Below are 15,878 nucleotides of genomic sequence, written 5' to 3'. Positions count from 1 at the left end.
ACATTTCAATACGTATATATAATATATATTATAGAGATTATATATAGAATATATATACTATAATATATATAGATATATATATATATATATCTATATATATATATATATATCATATATATATATATATATATATATTATAAAAAAAATATATATATATATAGATATATATTATATGGATATATATATATATATAATAATAATTATATATATATATATAATAATTAATAAAAACACAAGTTTGAAGAAACTTGAATCTGAAATTTAATTACAAAAAATTAACTATTTTGATTGTACTAAATACATTATAATAAAGAAAAATATGCTCAATATTAAAACTTGAAGTTTGTAAGGTGAATCTTAATAGGCTATAAGAAAATTATCCATGTTCAAAATATAATATATGATTTTATATATACTTTTCTTGCATTTGATAAAATATCTACAATATGTATGTTTATTGATCACTAGTTCTAAAAATGTATTGTTAAAGATGTATCTCTAGCTAAATCAACTTTGGAAAAACGTAATGAGAAAATAGATAACAGACCTGAATATAATTGGATCATTAAAAATGATAAAAAAGTACCTGAAACTAATGATATAGGAAATGAAAATCTGGAGTTGAAAATGGTCAACCCACTGCTTTTACAATGTTATGATAACGAATATTCTACAGTAAAAAATATGTATATTATTTTTTTTTTCTATAAAATACTCTTTGTTATGATACTGCCCCTGCACAAAGCTATGAGGGTTTTATTAAAAGCTTTTATTTCAGCATTACAAAAAATTCATTTAATGTGTAACAGTTTCCAAACATAACATACTACCATACAGATAATGTTATTAAATCCTAACAGTCATTGATATTATTCAGTCTTTCATGATGTACAGAAATTATATATGACCATAATAGTCTAATTCATATTACAATATAATGATTGTTAGCAGTTCAACACGCAGTTCAAATGCGTACCTTAATTAAGACCTTAATTAAGAAGTTACTTACCAGACATACGAGCACCACCAAATGGCTGTTGTGCCACTACAGATCCCGTTGACTTGTCGTTTATGTAGAAATTACCAGCAGAGTCTTTTAATGCATCTGTAGCCTTAGCTAGCCAGGCCCTGTTGAGAAATAGAATCCATATAATATCTCGTCATATTCGCTCGTGTTACAATGTCAATAATTATATGTAGTACATAATAACCACAACATGGATTAACTTTTTTTTTCTATTACTGTAGTATCATACTAGTGGTAAAGTATTGGCAATCAAATTGTGTATTTCATGTAGTCTATTGCTATTTCACTGCAAATGCTTACTCATCCTGAGCAAAGATGGCCCCAGTGAGGGCATATGGTGTGGAGGTGTCTGTAACAGTAATCATGTCATCCACCTTCTCATCCGGATATACATAGACAGTTAAAACAGGCCCAAAGATTTCTTCTGTCATTATGCAATCATGAGGGTCTGTTGTCTCGACAATGGTTGGCTCAATAAAATACCCAACACTGCAACAAGATTCAAAACCCTGTTAACCAATGATTAAAACTCAGAATTGTCTGATTCAGAAGAAAATTATCATAAAGTTTAAGAATGGCAAATTTTCACCGATACTTCTTATACACCATAAAAAAATTATTAAGAAGATTATTGCCTTATGGTCTTACCTCATGTCATATTTACCACCAGCAATAATGCTAAGTTTAGGAGAAGATTTTGCATGATCAATATAACCAGTAATTCGTTTGAATGCCTTTTCATCAATCACAGCAGAGGTAAAGGAATCAAATTCTTTAACATCCCCAACTTTCAGCTCTTTCTGTGTTGCTATCAAACCTTCTTTTACCTAAAGAGGAAAATATACATTAAAACAAAGAACGAGATCAGTTAGCAGTAATATATCTTTGCCAACTTTAAAAATTATATAACAGGCCTTTCTTGAAATTGAAAGTCTTGAAAAATGTACTGTACATTAAATTTAAATAATTAAGACCCACCCGGGCTTTTATGTTTCACTGATGAGAAAAGGATGATATACAAACCTCACAGGCATATAAGGCACATCCCAAGTTTTGCAATGAATTTCTGGGAAAAATTTCTTTGTCTAACCAACCCTATCAGTTCATATCTGCCTAATCCTTCGGTCAGCGACTCTGGGCACAAACCAAGAGATACCCTCACCTGACAGGTATTCCTCCGGGCAGGCTCTCTGGCAGTAACAGTAGTATTTAATCATTCCTATTCTCAGTGAGTCAATCAGGGAAGAAACATCTTGCAATCTTTTTGTATGGAATGCAATTCCTAGCTCATATTTAGTCATAGCTTCTCTTGTTTCTTACATATTCATTCCCCTATGGGTTTTCAGCATTTGTCCCCGTGGTTTGTGCATAAACCTCCAAATTCCTGAAGTAATTGTATTTCCCTTTACCCGCTGGAAGAACTGTAAACGCCTTGTTTCTGTTATGCTGCCCCTGTTTAAAAACTACTGTGTGTCCTTGAAGACTTCTCACAAGTATACAAGTTATTTGGTGAATTATCTTTTACTTTATTATATTGGAATTTAAGGTACATATATCTTTTTAGAATGGCATATATAGGCAGTCCCCGGGTTACGACGGGGGTTCTGTTCTTGAGACGCGTTGTAAGCCGAAAATCGTCGTAAGCCAGAACATTGTCAAAATCCTAAGAAAACCTTACTTTTAATGCTTTGGGTGCATTAAAAACTATGTAAACTGCACTCTTATTGCATTTTTCATCCAAAAAAACTTCAAATATTGATTATTTAGCATTTTTGGTGTCATATTTCTTGTGCCAGATCAGCGTTGTAGGCACCATAACCCTGGAACATGCGTTGTAACCCTGGAAATAATTTCTGATGAATATAATTGAAAAGCGCCTTGACCTCAGAACGTCGTAAGCCGAACCCGTCATAACCCGGGGACTGCCTTATGTGATTGTAATGTTGCCATTGTTGTTTACGTCACAGTTTTGGTAAATGTCAGTGTTTTTGCAGTTTCAATTACTTTGTTTCACTAAGTAATGCAGTGAAGTTGGTTTTGGCATCAAGTGTATATTTTCTCGAGTATATTGTTCAACAGGGTTATTTCTTATTCGGTAAAATTTATTAGTTGTAGGTTTTCCGTAAGTTCAATGGACAAAATAATAATAATAATAATAATAATAATAATAATAATAATAATAATAATAATAATAATAATAATACTATGTTGCCACTGAATCATGACTCATTTTGTATTGGTTTTGTGCAAGTGCCGGACATTCGCTTGCTATGTGGTTTATAGTCTCGTTTTTCATAATACACTTCCTGCTTATGGGTGAGATGTTATTTCCATCTATCATTCTTTGAACATATTTGGTTCATAGGGCTTGATATTGTGCCGCTGTTATCATTCCTTCTGTTTCCTTCTTGAGCTCTCCCCTCTGTAGCCATTGCCATGTTTCATCGCTGGCCAGTTCTTTAGTCTGTCTCATGTATTGTCCGTGCATTGGTTTGTTGTGCCAGTCCTCTGTTCTGTTTGTCATTCTCCTGTCTCTGTACTTTGTCTACTTTTATCAGTCCTTCTTCCCATGCACTCTTGAGCCACTTGTCTTCACTGGTTTTCAGATACTGGCCCAGTGTTCTGCGCTTAGTAGCCCTCTCCCTCCTTCCTTTCGTGTTATGTAGTCTGTCCTTATTTGCTCTTGGGTATAGTGCATAGTGTTTTGTCATATGTTTCCTAGTTTTCTGGTCTATGCTGCGGAGTTCTGTGATCGTCTATTCCACTACTCCTGCGTTGTATCTGATTACTGGTACTGCCCATGTGTTTATGGCTTTTATCATATTTCCGGCGTTGAGTTTTGACTCAAGTATCGCGTCAGGTCTCTGCATATATTCTTTCTTGATCGTGTCCTTCATCTCTTGGTGTTTTATATCCCCTCCTTCCATTATTCCCAGGTATTTGTATCCTGTCTCATCTATGTGTTTGATGTTGTTCCCATCTGGTAACTTTTATCCCTTCAGTCCTTGTTACTTTGCCCTTTTGTATGTTGACCACGGCACATTTTTCCTATTCTAAACTCCATCCTGATGTCCCCAGATACAATCCTTACAGTCTGGATTAGGGTATCTATTTCCTTAATGCTCTTCCCATACAGCTTGATTTCGTCCATGAACATCAGATGGTTAATTCTGTTGCCTATTTCCATTGGGGCCCACAGTGGTTTGTGATGCAATGCTGAAGTTGTTCTGCTATTCGTGGGTGTAGGGCCTTGAAGTTTTTGAGCCAGTATCCATGGACTTCATCAGGACCTGGGGCTTTCCAGTTGGACATTTTCTTTAGTTCGTGTCTGATTGTGTCTGTCGTGATCTCAGTGAATCTGTTTTATTCTCCCCGTTTCTTCTGCCTTGTCTTCCTGGAGCAGCCATGTTGCATGTTTGTTGTGTGATACTGGATTGCTCCATATGTTTTCCCAGAGTCTCTACTTGTTTCGGCTTCAAGAATATCTTGGTAGTTATCTTCCCCTCTTAGTTGGCTGTATAGTCTTTTCTGGTTGGTTCCAAATATAGTTTGTTCTGTTGGTATCCCTTATTCCTGTTCCTGTTATTATTATTGTTATTATTGGATTATTCATTATTATTATTATTATTATTATTATTATTATTATTATTATTATTATTATATTATTATTAATTTTATTTTATTATTATTATTATTATTATTATTATTATTATTATTATTATTATTATTATTATTATTATTATTATTATCTGATACTGAGTAGTTGAAAGGAAACCTCTCTAAAATGGACATTTATGTATTGCTATATAAATTTAAAATTATCATTGGCTGGCTTTTAAAATTAGTTATGGACAAATAAATGACAAAAAATAATGTCTTACCTGTGGCCATAATGACTGAGGAATGTACGCACGAGAGCAAGCAGAGCACTTCTGACCACAATATTCGAAGGCAGAACGGATGGTACCATTAACAACAGAGGTGACATCAGCAGATGGATGAATCAGATGATAATTCTTACCACCACATTCACCAACCAGTCTTGGGAAATTGACGTAATTGGAAAGATTTTGCCCTACTTGTGTCCATAATCTTTGGAATGTCCTGAAAAAGAAGGTAAAATATATGAAAAAAAATGATTTTGCCTAAATTATATGGAGCTATCTGAAAAGGAGGGCAAAACGAAGTTTTCTCTGAGAGGGCCCTTGCTTAAGTACTGCTTGTTAATGGCTGATTGTTCTGAAAATGTAACAATATCTAATTGTGAGGTCAGTGAGGCGATAGTCTCAGCGGGATATTCAGCATTAAATTTCTACTTGATGTAATCCTAAAATCTAGCCAAAATCAAAAAATATAAAGTACCAAACCCCTGCATCAATAGTATCATTTATAAAACAAATATTTCTTGTTTTATGCAAATATTTTTTGTTTTATGCAAAAAAAAAGAAGAAAAAATCACCTTTCCATGTCCTTTTGTGCATCTGCCAAAATCCTTAGACACAACACACTGGGATGCCAGAAGCACCAATATGACAGGAGGCAGATACCCACAAGTTCAAGGAGGGAGGGTTTAGTGTAACTATAAATGGAGGCAAAAAAGCTGATGTTGCGGGGGAGAGGGCCATACAAAGTCAAGGAGGTGGGTAATTGCATGGACTATACGGTTGATATTGACAGAAAACTTAAAACTATATCAAACCATAATAACCAGCTGCTATGCGGGAGATGCAAGTTTAACAGCAGAGGCTGTCATCAGAGAAGAAAGATGCCTGAGTGAAACAATCATTAAATAAAAAGCTAACAATGACAAGTGATTCTGGATGAGGACTGGTTAGAACTTTGACCACAGAAGGAAGTAAAGAGTGCAGATATTTTATCATTAATGGCAACTTAAAAGAATAGCAGCAGAGGGGAACTGATATTGCAGTTGATGAATTTTAATGTCAATGCAAGTAATCAAGGTAGGATTTCGCTGGGAGAACACTACACCGATGTGAAGGATGAAGATAGATGACACATGCTTGAGATGGGAATAGCCGAAAGATCAACTTCTGCATGCACCTCACCAGTGGTGATAGTAAGGAAAAAGATGGATCAAATACGTTCTGCAAGGGCTACTGTCAACTGAAATCCATACCCAAGTTTTACAAAACTCATGGGAAATCCTGAGGCTATGGTGGTGAAACTTTGTAATGACAAATTTTTTATCTAGTTGGACCTGAGCAAGGGATGTTGACATATCCTGATGGAAGAAGTGTTAAAGGAGAAGATAGCTATCTGTTTCAAGTGGTTCTTACCAGTTAAAGAGGATACAGTTTGGATTAATGAACTCAACACTGATGAGGAACATGCTAGCTGGAGCCAGTAACACTGACCATTTTGTGGACATGTATGACCCTCCTACGGTGTCGTTGGGAAGAGCACATCTGGAATTCGAGGATCTATTCTAGAGGGTAAGGGAGCAGGACTGACTATCTGGCTTTCCAAGTGTTTGTCAGATACTGAAGTGGAATTCCTTGGCACAAGGTCAGTTAAAATAGGAATGCCATGGATGAAAGTGAGGTTTACTTCATAGGTTTGGCAGGCTACTACTGGAAGTTTATGAACAGCTGCACAATAATTAATTTTTTCTGTCTAAAGATTCTATCTGTACCTGTTATGGGGGTGAATTTCATGATCAGACCAACTGTAAACTTACTTTGCCGAGCCTAATATTCCCCCCCCCCTATGTTCAAGTATTGGTCCATCGGATCCATAATGGTGAATCCATAGCAACAAGTTTAGATTGGAGAGCATTCAAGGAAAGCTCAACACTGGTGCAGAATACCTCAGAAAGGAAAATTCAGAAAAAAATTATGATAAATTTTCTTAAGTTGGGGTGCATTATCAAAGCATAATTTATCATATTATTATTTTCAATTGTATAGTTTCCCAGTGCACTGTTTTCTGTTGCATATTTATTAGAAGAATAAGTGTTAATTTCACACACAAGTTTAGTCTGAAGAAATACTCGGCTTTACTATCTTTGATGAAATGCCACTGCTTTGTTATTACTGTATAGTATATGTAGTAGTACCATTTCTGGGCTCAGCTCGTGTCGGCCTATGAAAGTAATCCTTAACATCATTCTTTCTAGGTAAAATTAGCCTAAAATTACCAGAGAAAAACAAAATTAAGAAAATGTCAGTAAAACTGACTCGCTCACTCTTAAAACGAAGTGTCGGTATGATATAGGGGCGAGTGTGGAACACTACCACGAGACAAAACACCAATTAGAACTTCCCTATCAGAATCCCCCCAAGAGAGAGCCGATACCAACGGGCGATGCAGCCTCTACTACTACTACTAGAGGACGCCACGGACAGCAGCGCCCCTAGCGGACATCCTTAATTTTTAGCACCAGCGACAAGTCGCCATTTTCTTGTGCTCGTGTTTTTTCTTTGGATTATCCGCTTCGGAATCATGGAACGCTCTGCTATACGCCACGGCTAAGTTAAGTAACTCATAAGTAACGTTTTATTAACTGTAATTTTATCTTCCGGGTACAGTATTTTCCCTTTTATAGGCCAAATACGGTTCCTCGGTTGTCTCGTGGCGGCCATGCCGCCTCGTAAGAATTCCCGGTCCTCCATACTGGGACTTTTCTTATGCTTATGGGCTTACTTTTTCACATTCATTGTTTACATCGAGGTTAGCTAGTTCAGGCCTCCTACCATTCTCTTAGCTTGGTATTTAGGGCTATTATTATTATTATTTTCGGCCCAGATCCCGGCTCTTGCTCTACATCGGCTATCGCTGGCTCCGAGTGGGCTTCTGTTTCTCGGAACAGTCTGCCTCCTCCGTGGGCTTCTTCTCTTTTACTAAAAGTTGTCCTCTTCCCCCTTTTTTCGATGTATTGATTTTATTTTAGGGTGTTAGCTAGCCTAGGTGCTTGTTCCACATGTGGGTACAGCTTGGTTCACGGGCCCTACCCGGTTGTGTTGATCGCGCCTACGGCCACTTGCGGTCACGTGTAACTATAGCACCTTACCGGCCCCTTACCTCCCTATCCTGATGTAGGGAGGAGCGGGGGGACCACCTTGGTTGTCATAACAACCTCATCGCCTTCTCTCACAATCCCGGAGGTGCCGGGGGGTTCCGCCAGCAGGGGGTATAGGGCGACCACTATGAGGTACCGGGTCTCCCATACGGGTAGTTGGTGTTGGAGGTGGGGAGGAGTAGGCCATCCCTCCCCCCCTTTCCCACCTCGCTCCCCGCCGTGTTTCGCCAGGGACCTCCATTCCCCCCACCCATTACTCAGCCACCTCCCTTACGATACGAAAGGAGCCTTCCGTCGCAGCCGGGGCCCCTTTGGTTATAGGATATTGGCTCCGCTAGCGGGCATGGGGGGTGGGTGCTATGGATGGTCGATTGCTTGCCTACTATATCCTTATATCTCTCCCCCGCTACCGGAAGGGATGACTTACCCTTACCTACGCACTCTTCTAGTAGACGGGTGGAGAGAAGTTGTTTTAATGTTATTACTATGCTACGTTAAGGATATATACCCTATTATAAGATATTTTACAATGATTGTGTACTATTATATTCATTTTATCAACCATCCCCGCCATTATCCGTCGTGGTTTCCATTACCACCACTCCTAGTTGGTTGATTCTTGTGCTCCGCCACTGGCGGAGCCATAGCCTATCTTCCAACCTGGTTATTTTCCACACGTATTTTAGCGGGGCTCTGGTTTATCTAACTTTATCGCTCCGGCACCAGCGGGAGCATATGTTAGGCTGTAAGTGTTTACTCTGTACTCATGTACGTTTTCACTTACAGGCTACCAACTGCCAGGTCCTCGCTTGTAATGCGACGCTGTATGACCCTGTGGACATGACGAGTGCAGGTCTCACGCCCCGTGTGCCACTTCGTACAAACGAGTCTATCGTCTGGCACCCCGAGGCCTGCGCTATATGCTACGACCTGGTCGGTCAGCTGGGGGATGGGGTAAGTTCATTATGAGGTTACTTATGAATTTACTAACAACTTATAGTTCTTAAGTTTGTTAACCCTGTCCGCAATTGGTAGCTAATCCAGCCTTTCTTTCAGGCTAGCGGTGTGAGGGAAGTCGCCCTCGCCACCCTGAAAGCGTGTGGGTGGGCGGCTTTGGGAAAAACGCCGCCAAGGCCAGCCCTACATATTGGATAGGAAGCTGGCCATCCATATCTTCCTGCGGGCAAGTCGACGGGCTACGTCGACCCCTTGTCCGCCGCCCCCCCGTGATAGCCGCCATCCAACAAGAACTCCAGCAGTCGTTTGGGGGTCGTAGCCTCCCAGGAGTCAGTTCCGGACGTCGCCGCCCTGGACCTGAATCTCGACGAACCGATGGCGGTAGTAAGTGAGGATTTGTTGGTTGAGGTAAGTGTGTCGGGCGCCCAAGGTCTTTCCTTGGGCGCTCCTGGATCTTCTCCTGTCCCTTCTTCTTCCGCCTCTTTCCAAGGCTTTCCGGGATGCCGAGATCCCTAGCCGCACTCCGCTCTCTCTGTACCTCCTAAGGAGAAGGAAAGAGAGAACCGAAGACCGTCTAAGACGACTTCTAGGAAGTCGTCTTCGTCTTCTTCGGCCAGGAAGTCATCGACTTCTATACGCCGACGCGGTGAAGGCTAAGCCGAGCTCTTCCCAGTCGAAGAGCTCCAGAGGCAAGGCTTCGAAGGAGAAGGCTCGCGCTACCTCCGAGTCGCTGCCTTCTCCCGCCTCCGCTGCCCCCTCTCCGGCTATGCCGGCAGGGGTGGCAAGCACCAGCTCCCGCGTTCCCTCTCCTGTCTCACCAGGAATGATGGAGCAGGTAGGAGTGATGGTAGGTTCCCAAATTTCAGCTGGGGAAACACGTTTTGAGCAGATGTTCGCGCAATTGTCGAGCACTCTGTCTCAAACTGGACAGACGGTCCAGGAACTCTCTATAGAATGAGAGAGAATGAGGATCGGGTAGCTGGGCTATACCCAGGCTCCTCCCCCAGTATCCCCTGCTTCTAGCACGGGGATTCTCCAACTTCCGCCTTACGACTCCTTGCCAGCTTTCTCTATGGAGAATCCATGGAGCGTAGCTGGCCTACGCTCCCTTTAAGGACGGGATGATTTCGATCCCGGAGTTTGGGACTCGAAGGATTGAGGACTTCGAGTTCTATCCTCCGGGTCTGTCACAGCCTTTCATCGGGTATGCTAGGCTGACGCCAACGGCTCTTACGAGGGAGGACAAGATCTCGAAGGAGTCAGTCCTCTACAGTAGAGATCACGCCCAACGGGAATGGGTTCACTGCCTTGAGGACTGGGAGTGTACTAATACTAGACTCCAGGCCTATAAGAGCCCCTTCACTATTTTCGCGACGGAAGAGGAGGTCTCTCTTCCGTTCGCCACGAAATTGGTGGAGAAGGCTCTTCAGGCAGTCCTCAAGGATGAGCCCGTTCCACAGTTGAGAGAGTCGGAGTCTACTTCTCCACTCTTCCCCGCCTTCGGAGAGTTATGGGAAAACCTGCCAGCTACTTCACGCAGGGTAAACTCAAGCCGGACTGCGCTATGGACGTTCGGTGAGAAGTTACCTAGGCTGCCGGACTCCCTAATCCAGGCAGAGTTCGATGCGCGAACTAGGTTTGGCAGGTCCCTTAACTCTCTTATCGTTACGGAAATGGCTGCTCTTTCATACGCTAACGAACCGCTGTTCAAGATCCTGGCAAAATCGCAGTTTCAGACGGTTCTGTTAGACGCTTTTGACTTCTTCCAAGCCAGGAAGAACTGTCGGAAGCATGTTCTTCAAGAGTGCACTATCAGGCACGAGCCTAATAGATCTTGGCTGCGAGCATTGTGGGGAGCGGATCTCTTCCCAGAGTCCGCAGTGAACGAAGTCCACCACGAAGCTGCTAGACTCAAACCAGAGCCTTAGAGCTAGGTGGGTATTTCCTCTAAGAGGAAACAGGAATCCGTTCCCACTGCTGGCAAGAAACCAAAGAAGGCTGGTAAGAGGTTCCAGCCATATAAAAAACTCCAGCATCAGCAGCAGTTTGTGCAGGCAGTCCCAGTCACCCACAGGGACAACCTGCTACATCTAAGCAAACCCAGCCTTTCCTCCTGGGCCCCAGCAATCGCAACCTTCGACTTCCTACGCTATCTCGCCTGCCTTTAACCCTGCTTATGAGGCTCAAGGCTACTCTCAACCGAGGGGTAGGGCGAGAGGTTACTTTCGTCACCGTGGCGCAGGAAGAAGGGGCACAAGGAGTAAGCAGTTCAGAGGAGGGCGTGGTGGCCAACCCGCCCATCAGCAATGAGGCTCCCCAGGTAGGAGGGAGGCTGTTCCTCTTCCCCGCCACAGGTGGGGGTTCAGCAGTGGGCACAGAGCATAGTGTCCAAAGGAGTTAGGCTGGAGCTGGATCCAAGATCCTCCTCCAATCAAATCATTTCATCAGATACCGTCAAAGGAAGTTGATAGATTACGCGGAAGAACTCCTTCAGAAAGGAGCTATTGCGAGAGTCAAACATCTAAAATTTCAAGGTCGCTTTATTCAGCGTGCCAAAGAAAGGCTCAACAAAAAGAAGGGTAATCTTAGACTTGTCAAAGCTAAACTCTTTCATTCGCTGCGACAAGTTCAAGATGCTTACCCTCTCGCAAGTAAGGACCTTACTTCCGCGTGGAGCCGTCACATGCTCCATCGATCTTACAGACGCATACTATCATATCCCTATAGCCAGGCACTTCCGCCCATTCCTAGGATTCAGGCTAGGAAGTCAGACATTCTCATTCAAAGTGATGCCCTTACGGTCTGAATGTAGCCCCCACCCCGGGTATTCACAAAGATAGCAGAAAGTGGTTGTACAACAATTGAGAGCTCAGGGAATCATGGTAGCGGCATACCCTCGACGATTGGTTGATCTGGGCACCAACAGTCGAGGAATGTCTCAAAGCTACCAAAAGGTAGTTCACTTTCTGAAAACATCTTGGTTTCCAGATAAACAAAACGAAAACAAATCCAGACTTATTCCGGAATCTCGTTTTCAGTGGCTAGGAATCCAATGGGATTTGTCCTCCCACAATCTATCAATTCCAGTGGTCAAACGGAAGGAAATAGCAAAATCTGTCAGGCAATTTCTCAATGCAAACAAACGTCAAGAAGAAACCAGGAGAGAATCCTAGGGTCTCTTCAGTTTGCTTCGGTAAACAGATATCCTTCTGAAAGCAAGGCTGAAAGATATAAATCGAATTTGCGGTCAAAAGCAAACTCCAAATATCGAGACAAGTGTCAGTAATCCCACAGATCCTCCGCAACCAACTACGGCCTTGGTCAAAAGTAAAGAACTTAGCCAAGAAAGTACCCCTTCAATATCCCCTCCCAGTGTTAACCATTCACACGGATGCATCCCTGTCCGGGTGGGGGGGATACTCTCAGTTCAAACAGGTTCAGGGGACTTGGTCAGTTCAATTTCGCCAGCTCCACATAAATGTGTTGGAAGCAATGGCAGTATTTCTTACCCTGAAGAGACTGCTTCCCCCGAGAAGTCTCATCTAAGGCTAGTTTTGGACAGTGCAGTAGTAGTTCATTGCATCAACAGAGGAGGGTCCAAATCCAAGCATGTGAACCATGTCATGATAGCCATCTTTGCATTAGCAAGCAAACACAAATGGCATCTGTCTGCCACTCATCTGGCAGGAGTAAGAAATGTGATAGCAGACGCCCTGTCCCGGTCAGTTCCTCTGGAATCAGAGTGGTCTCTGGACGTCGGGTCATTCCAGTGGGTAAGCCGAAGAGTCCCAGGTCTCCAAGTGGACCTCTTCGCCTCACAAGCGAACCACAAGCTCCCTTGGCTATGTGGCCCCCAAACCTGGACCCTCTGGCTTATGCCCACGGACGCCCTGTCGTTGGATTGGAATCAGAGGAGATTTAGTTTTTCCTCCAGTGAATCTTCTCTTGAAAGTCTAGACAAACTAAGGTCTTTCAAAGGGATAGTAGCTCTGATTGCACCGGACTGGCCCAAGAGCAACTGGTATCCGCTTCTTTTGGAATTGGGTCTCCGACCTCAACGGATCCCCAATCCCAAACTATCACAATCAGTACAAATGAGGACTGTGTTCGCTTCCTCAGGAACTCTCCAGACCCTAACTTTATGGACTTCATGAAGTTTGCGCGGCTAATAAAGATGCTGACATTGATCCACAGAATATTCTCTTCCTAGAATCAGATAAGAGAGAGTCAACCATTAGACAATATGACTCAGCTGTCAAAAAATTAGCATCTTTCTTGAGAGAATCGAACACTACAACCATGACAGTTAATTTGGCTATATCCTTTTTCAGATCTTTATTTGAAAAAGGTTTAGCAGCTAGCACGATTACCACTCATAAGTCGGCTTTGAAGAAAATCTTTCAAGTAGGTTTTCAGATAGATTTGACTGAATCTTATTTCACATCTATCCCTAAAGCCTGTGCTAGACTTAGACCTTCTCAGAGGCCTACTACAGTTTCATGGTTCTTAAATGATGTCCTCAAACTAGCTTCAGATACTGACAACTCATCTTGTACATTCATAATGCTCCTGAGGAAGACATTATTCTTATTAAGCCCTAGCCTCAGGAGCTAGAATTCAGAACTGTCGGCTCTATCCAGGGATGCGGGTCATGTGGAATTCCTCCCATCAGAGAAGTTCTACTTGCTCCGGATCGTAGCTTTTTAAGCCAAAAATGAAGATCCTCTTGCAAGGTGGGCTCCTTGGAAGGTATCCCACTTCCACAGGATCCTTCTCTCTGCCCAGTATCAACTCTTAGAGCCTTTCTATCTCGTACTTCTTCTAGATCATACCGGGTGTCTCTTCATGAGAGGAAAAAAGGTGGGTACTTTGTCAGTTAAAGGCATTAGACAGCAAATCCTTTACTTCATTAAACAAGCCAACCCTGAGTCATTCCAAAAGCACATGATATCAGGGGAGTAAGCCACCTCTATTAATTATTTCAACATATGAACTTTGAGGATCTTAGAAAGTATACTGGATGGAAATCCCCGACAGTCTTTAAACGGCATTATTTAAAGTCCTTGGAATCTTTAAAGTTTTCAGCAGTAGCAGCGGGAAACATAGTTTCCCCTGATACTGCTTAGTAGTTGTAGTATTGATCCAGGTCTCCTTTCTACCTACTTCAACCAACATGCCTCAACCTATCGCCAGGCTACTCATCATCATAGCCTTAGCCGTTGTGTCTTATAGTGGTGTCCCTTATTTTTTGCTAGGGACAACCACCCTTGTACTGATATGTACTTCAGTGGTCCTACCCTTATTTTTATGCTAGGGTAGGCCACAATATGTTTGTATAAATTCTCCAATTGGATTTGTGATAAACTTCAGTCACAATGTGTTTGTATATATTTGAATTAATTGTATTAATTGTATTAATGATGGACTTGAGTGTACCTACCCTTATTTTTATGCTAGGGTAGGACACATGTATGTATATAATTGTACTTATATTTTCTAATTAAGTAAATCCAAACATTTCCTTATTTTACATGCATATTTATGATTTTTATTACTACCATTTAAGTACTTTTAGTTTACTAACATTCTGTTATTGATTATTGTAATAAGTTAGTTTAAGTGCTTAATTTGTATGCTGTATTTGATTACTTATATTATATCCATCATTTTGTAATCTGTTTTTCATTATTTTCCTTTTTCCATCTTGTCTGTTTCTCTGTACTCTTTCATAGGCCGACACGAGCTGAGCCCAGAAAAGGGATTTTGACGAAGGAAAAATCTATTTCTGGGTGATTGGCTCGTGTCGCCCTATGAAACCCATCCCTTTTTATGGTTTGTTTTCCCCCCCTTGCAGGACAAGATGTATTTATGTTTTAATTAAGGATGACCGCTAGGGGCGCTGCTGTCCGTGGCGTCCTCTAGTAGTAGTAGTAGAGGCTGCATCGCCCGTTGGTATCGGCTCTCTCTTGGGGGGATTCTGATAGGGAAGTTCTAATTGGTGTTTTTGTCTCGTGGTAGTGTTCCACACTCGCCCCTATATCATACCGACACTTCTTTTAAGAGTGAGCGAGTCAGTTTTACTGACATTTTCTTAATTTTGTTTTTTCTCTCGGTAATTTTAGGCTAATTTTACCTAGAAAGAATGATGTTAAGGATTACTTTCATAGGGCGACACGACCAGCCAATCACCAGAAATAGATTTTTCCTTCGTCAAAACTCCCTTTTTTTTTTATTAGAGCTTTTATTTCAGCTGATTTTCTAAAGATTTTTCCAGACTTCCAAGTTAGTCAGAATTATGTAACTTCTGCCTGGATCTCGAGAGTAGGCTCGAGCGTTCTAGTGAGGGTGAAAGTACCTCATTTAAAAGACCAAAGTGCGAGACAGCAGGACAGACTGAATGCCAAGAGAGCAGACTGACAGAAGGCAGCCTATCTCACACCCATTTCCATCATCTCATAGAGAAAGAAGAACCAACAGCTTTATTTAGAGGAATTTATTTTAATGGTAGCTTTCTTGAGAAGGGAGCCATTCCAAGAGACAGGAATGAAACAGCAACCTACCCAAAGACCACAAACAGTTAGAAGTGAAAGCTTTTTACAGTAATTGATAAGCGTTCACTGAATAAATTTTGTATTTGCCATATTATATTCAATGTTTTAGTCACACCCCAAACTCATACCACAAATTGTGACTATATATATATATATATCTATAGATTATATATATGATATATATATATATATATATATATATATATATATATATATAGTATATATATATATACACACCAGTGGACCCCTGTATTCGCGTTCTCCGGATTCGCGGACTCACACATTCGCAGATTTCTCTCAGGAA

The 15,878-nt window shown here is 41.4% G+C and overlaps 1 protein-coding gene across 1 annotated transcript in view; it reads right to left on the bottom strand.

Moving 5' to 3' along the window:
* Positions 1-969: 969 nt before the first annotated feature.
* Positions 970-15,878, bottom strand: part of LOC135223987 (delta-1-pyrroline-5-carboxylate dehydrogenase, mitochondrial-like) — an 18,986-nt gene continuing 4,077 nt past the window's right edge. Inside the window, exons 2-5 of the mRNA XM_064262908.1 lie at positions 4,909-5,172; positions 1,676-1,854; positions 1,328-1,516; positions 970-1,128 (exon numbers count right to left, since the gene is read on the bottom strand). Of these exons, the coding sequence (XP_064118978.1) occupies positions 1,002-1,128; positions 1,328-1,516; positions 1,676-1,854; positions 4,909-5,172 (759 nt within the window). The 3' untranslated portion in view covers positions 970-1,001. The remainder of the gene's footprint in view (positions 1,129-1,327; positions 1,517-1,675; positions 1,855-4,908; positions 5,173-15,878) is intronic.

Source organism: Macrobrachium nipponense, chromosome 10 (genome assembly GCF_015104395.2).
Source record: "Macrobrachium nipponense isolate FS-2020 chromosome 10, ASM1510439v2, whole genome shotgun sequence".
NCBI classification, from domain to species: Eukaryota; Metazoa; Arthropoda; class Malacostraca; order Decapoda; family Palaemonidae; genus Macrobrachium; species Macrobrachium nipponense.
This window is presented reverse-complemented; position numbering and strand designations above follow the sequence as displayed.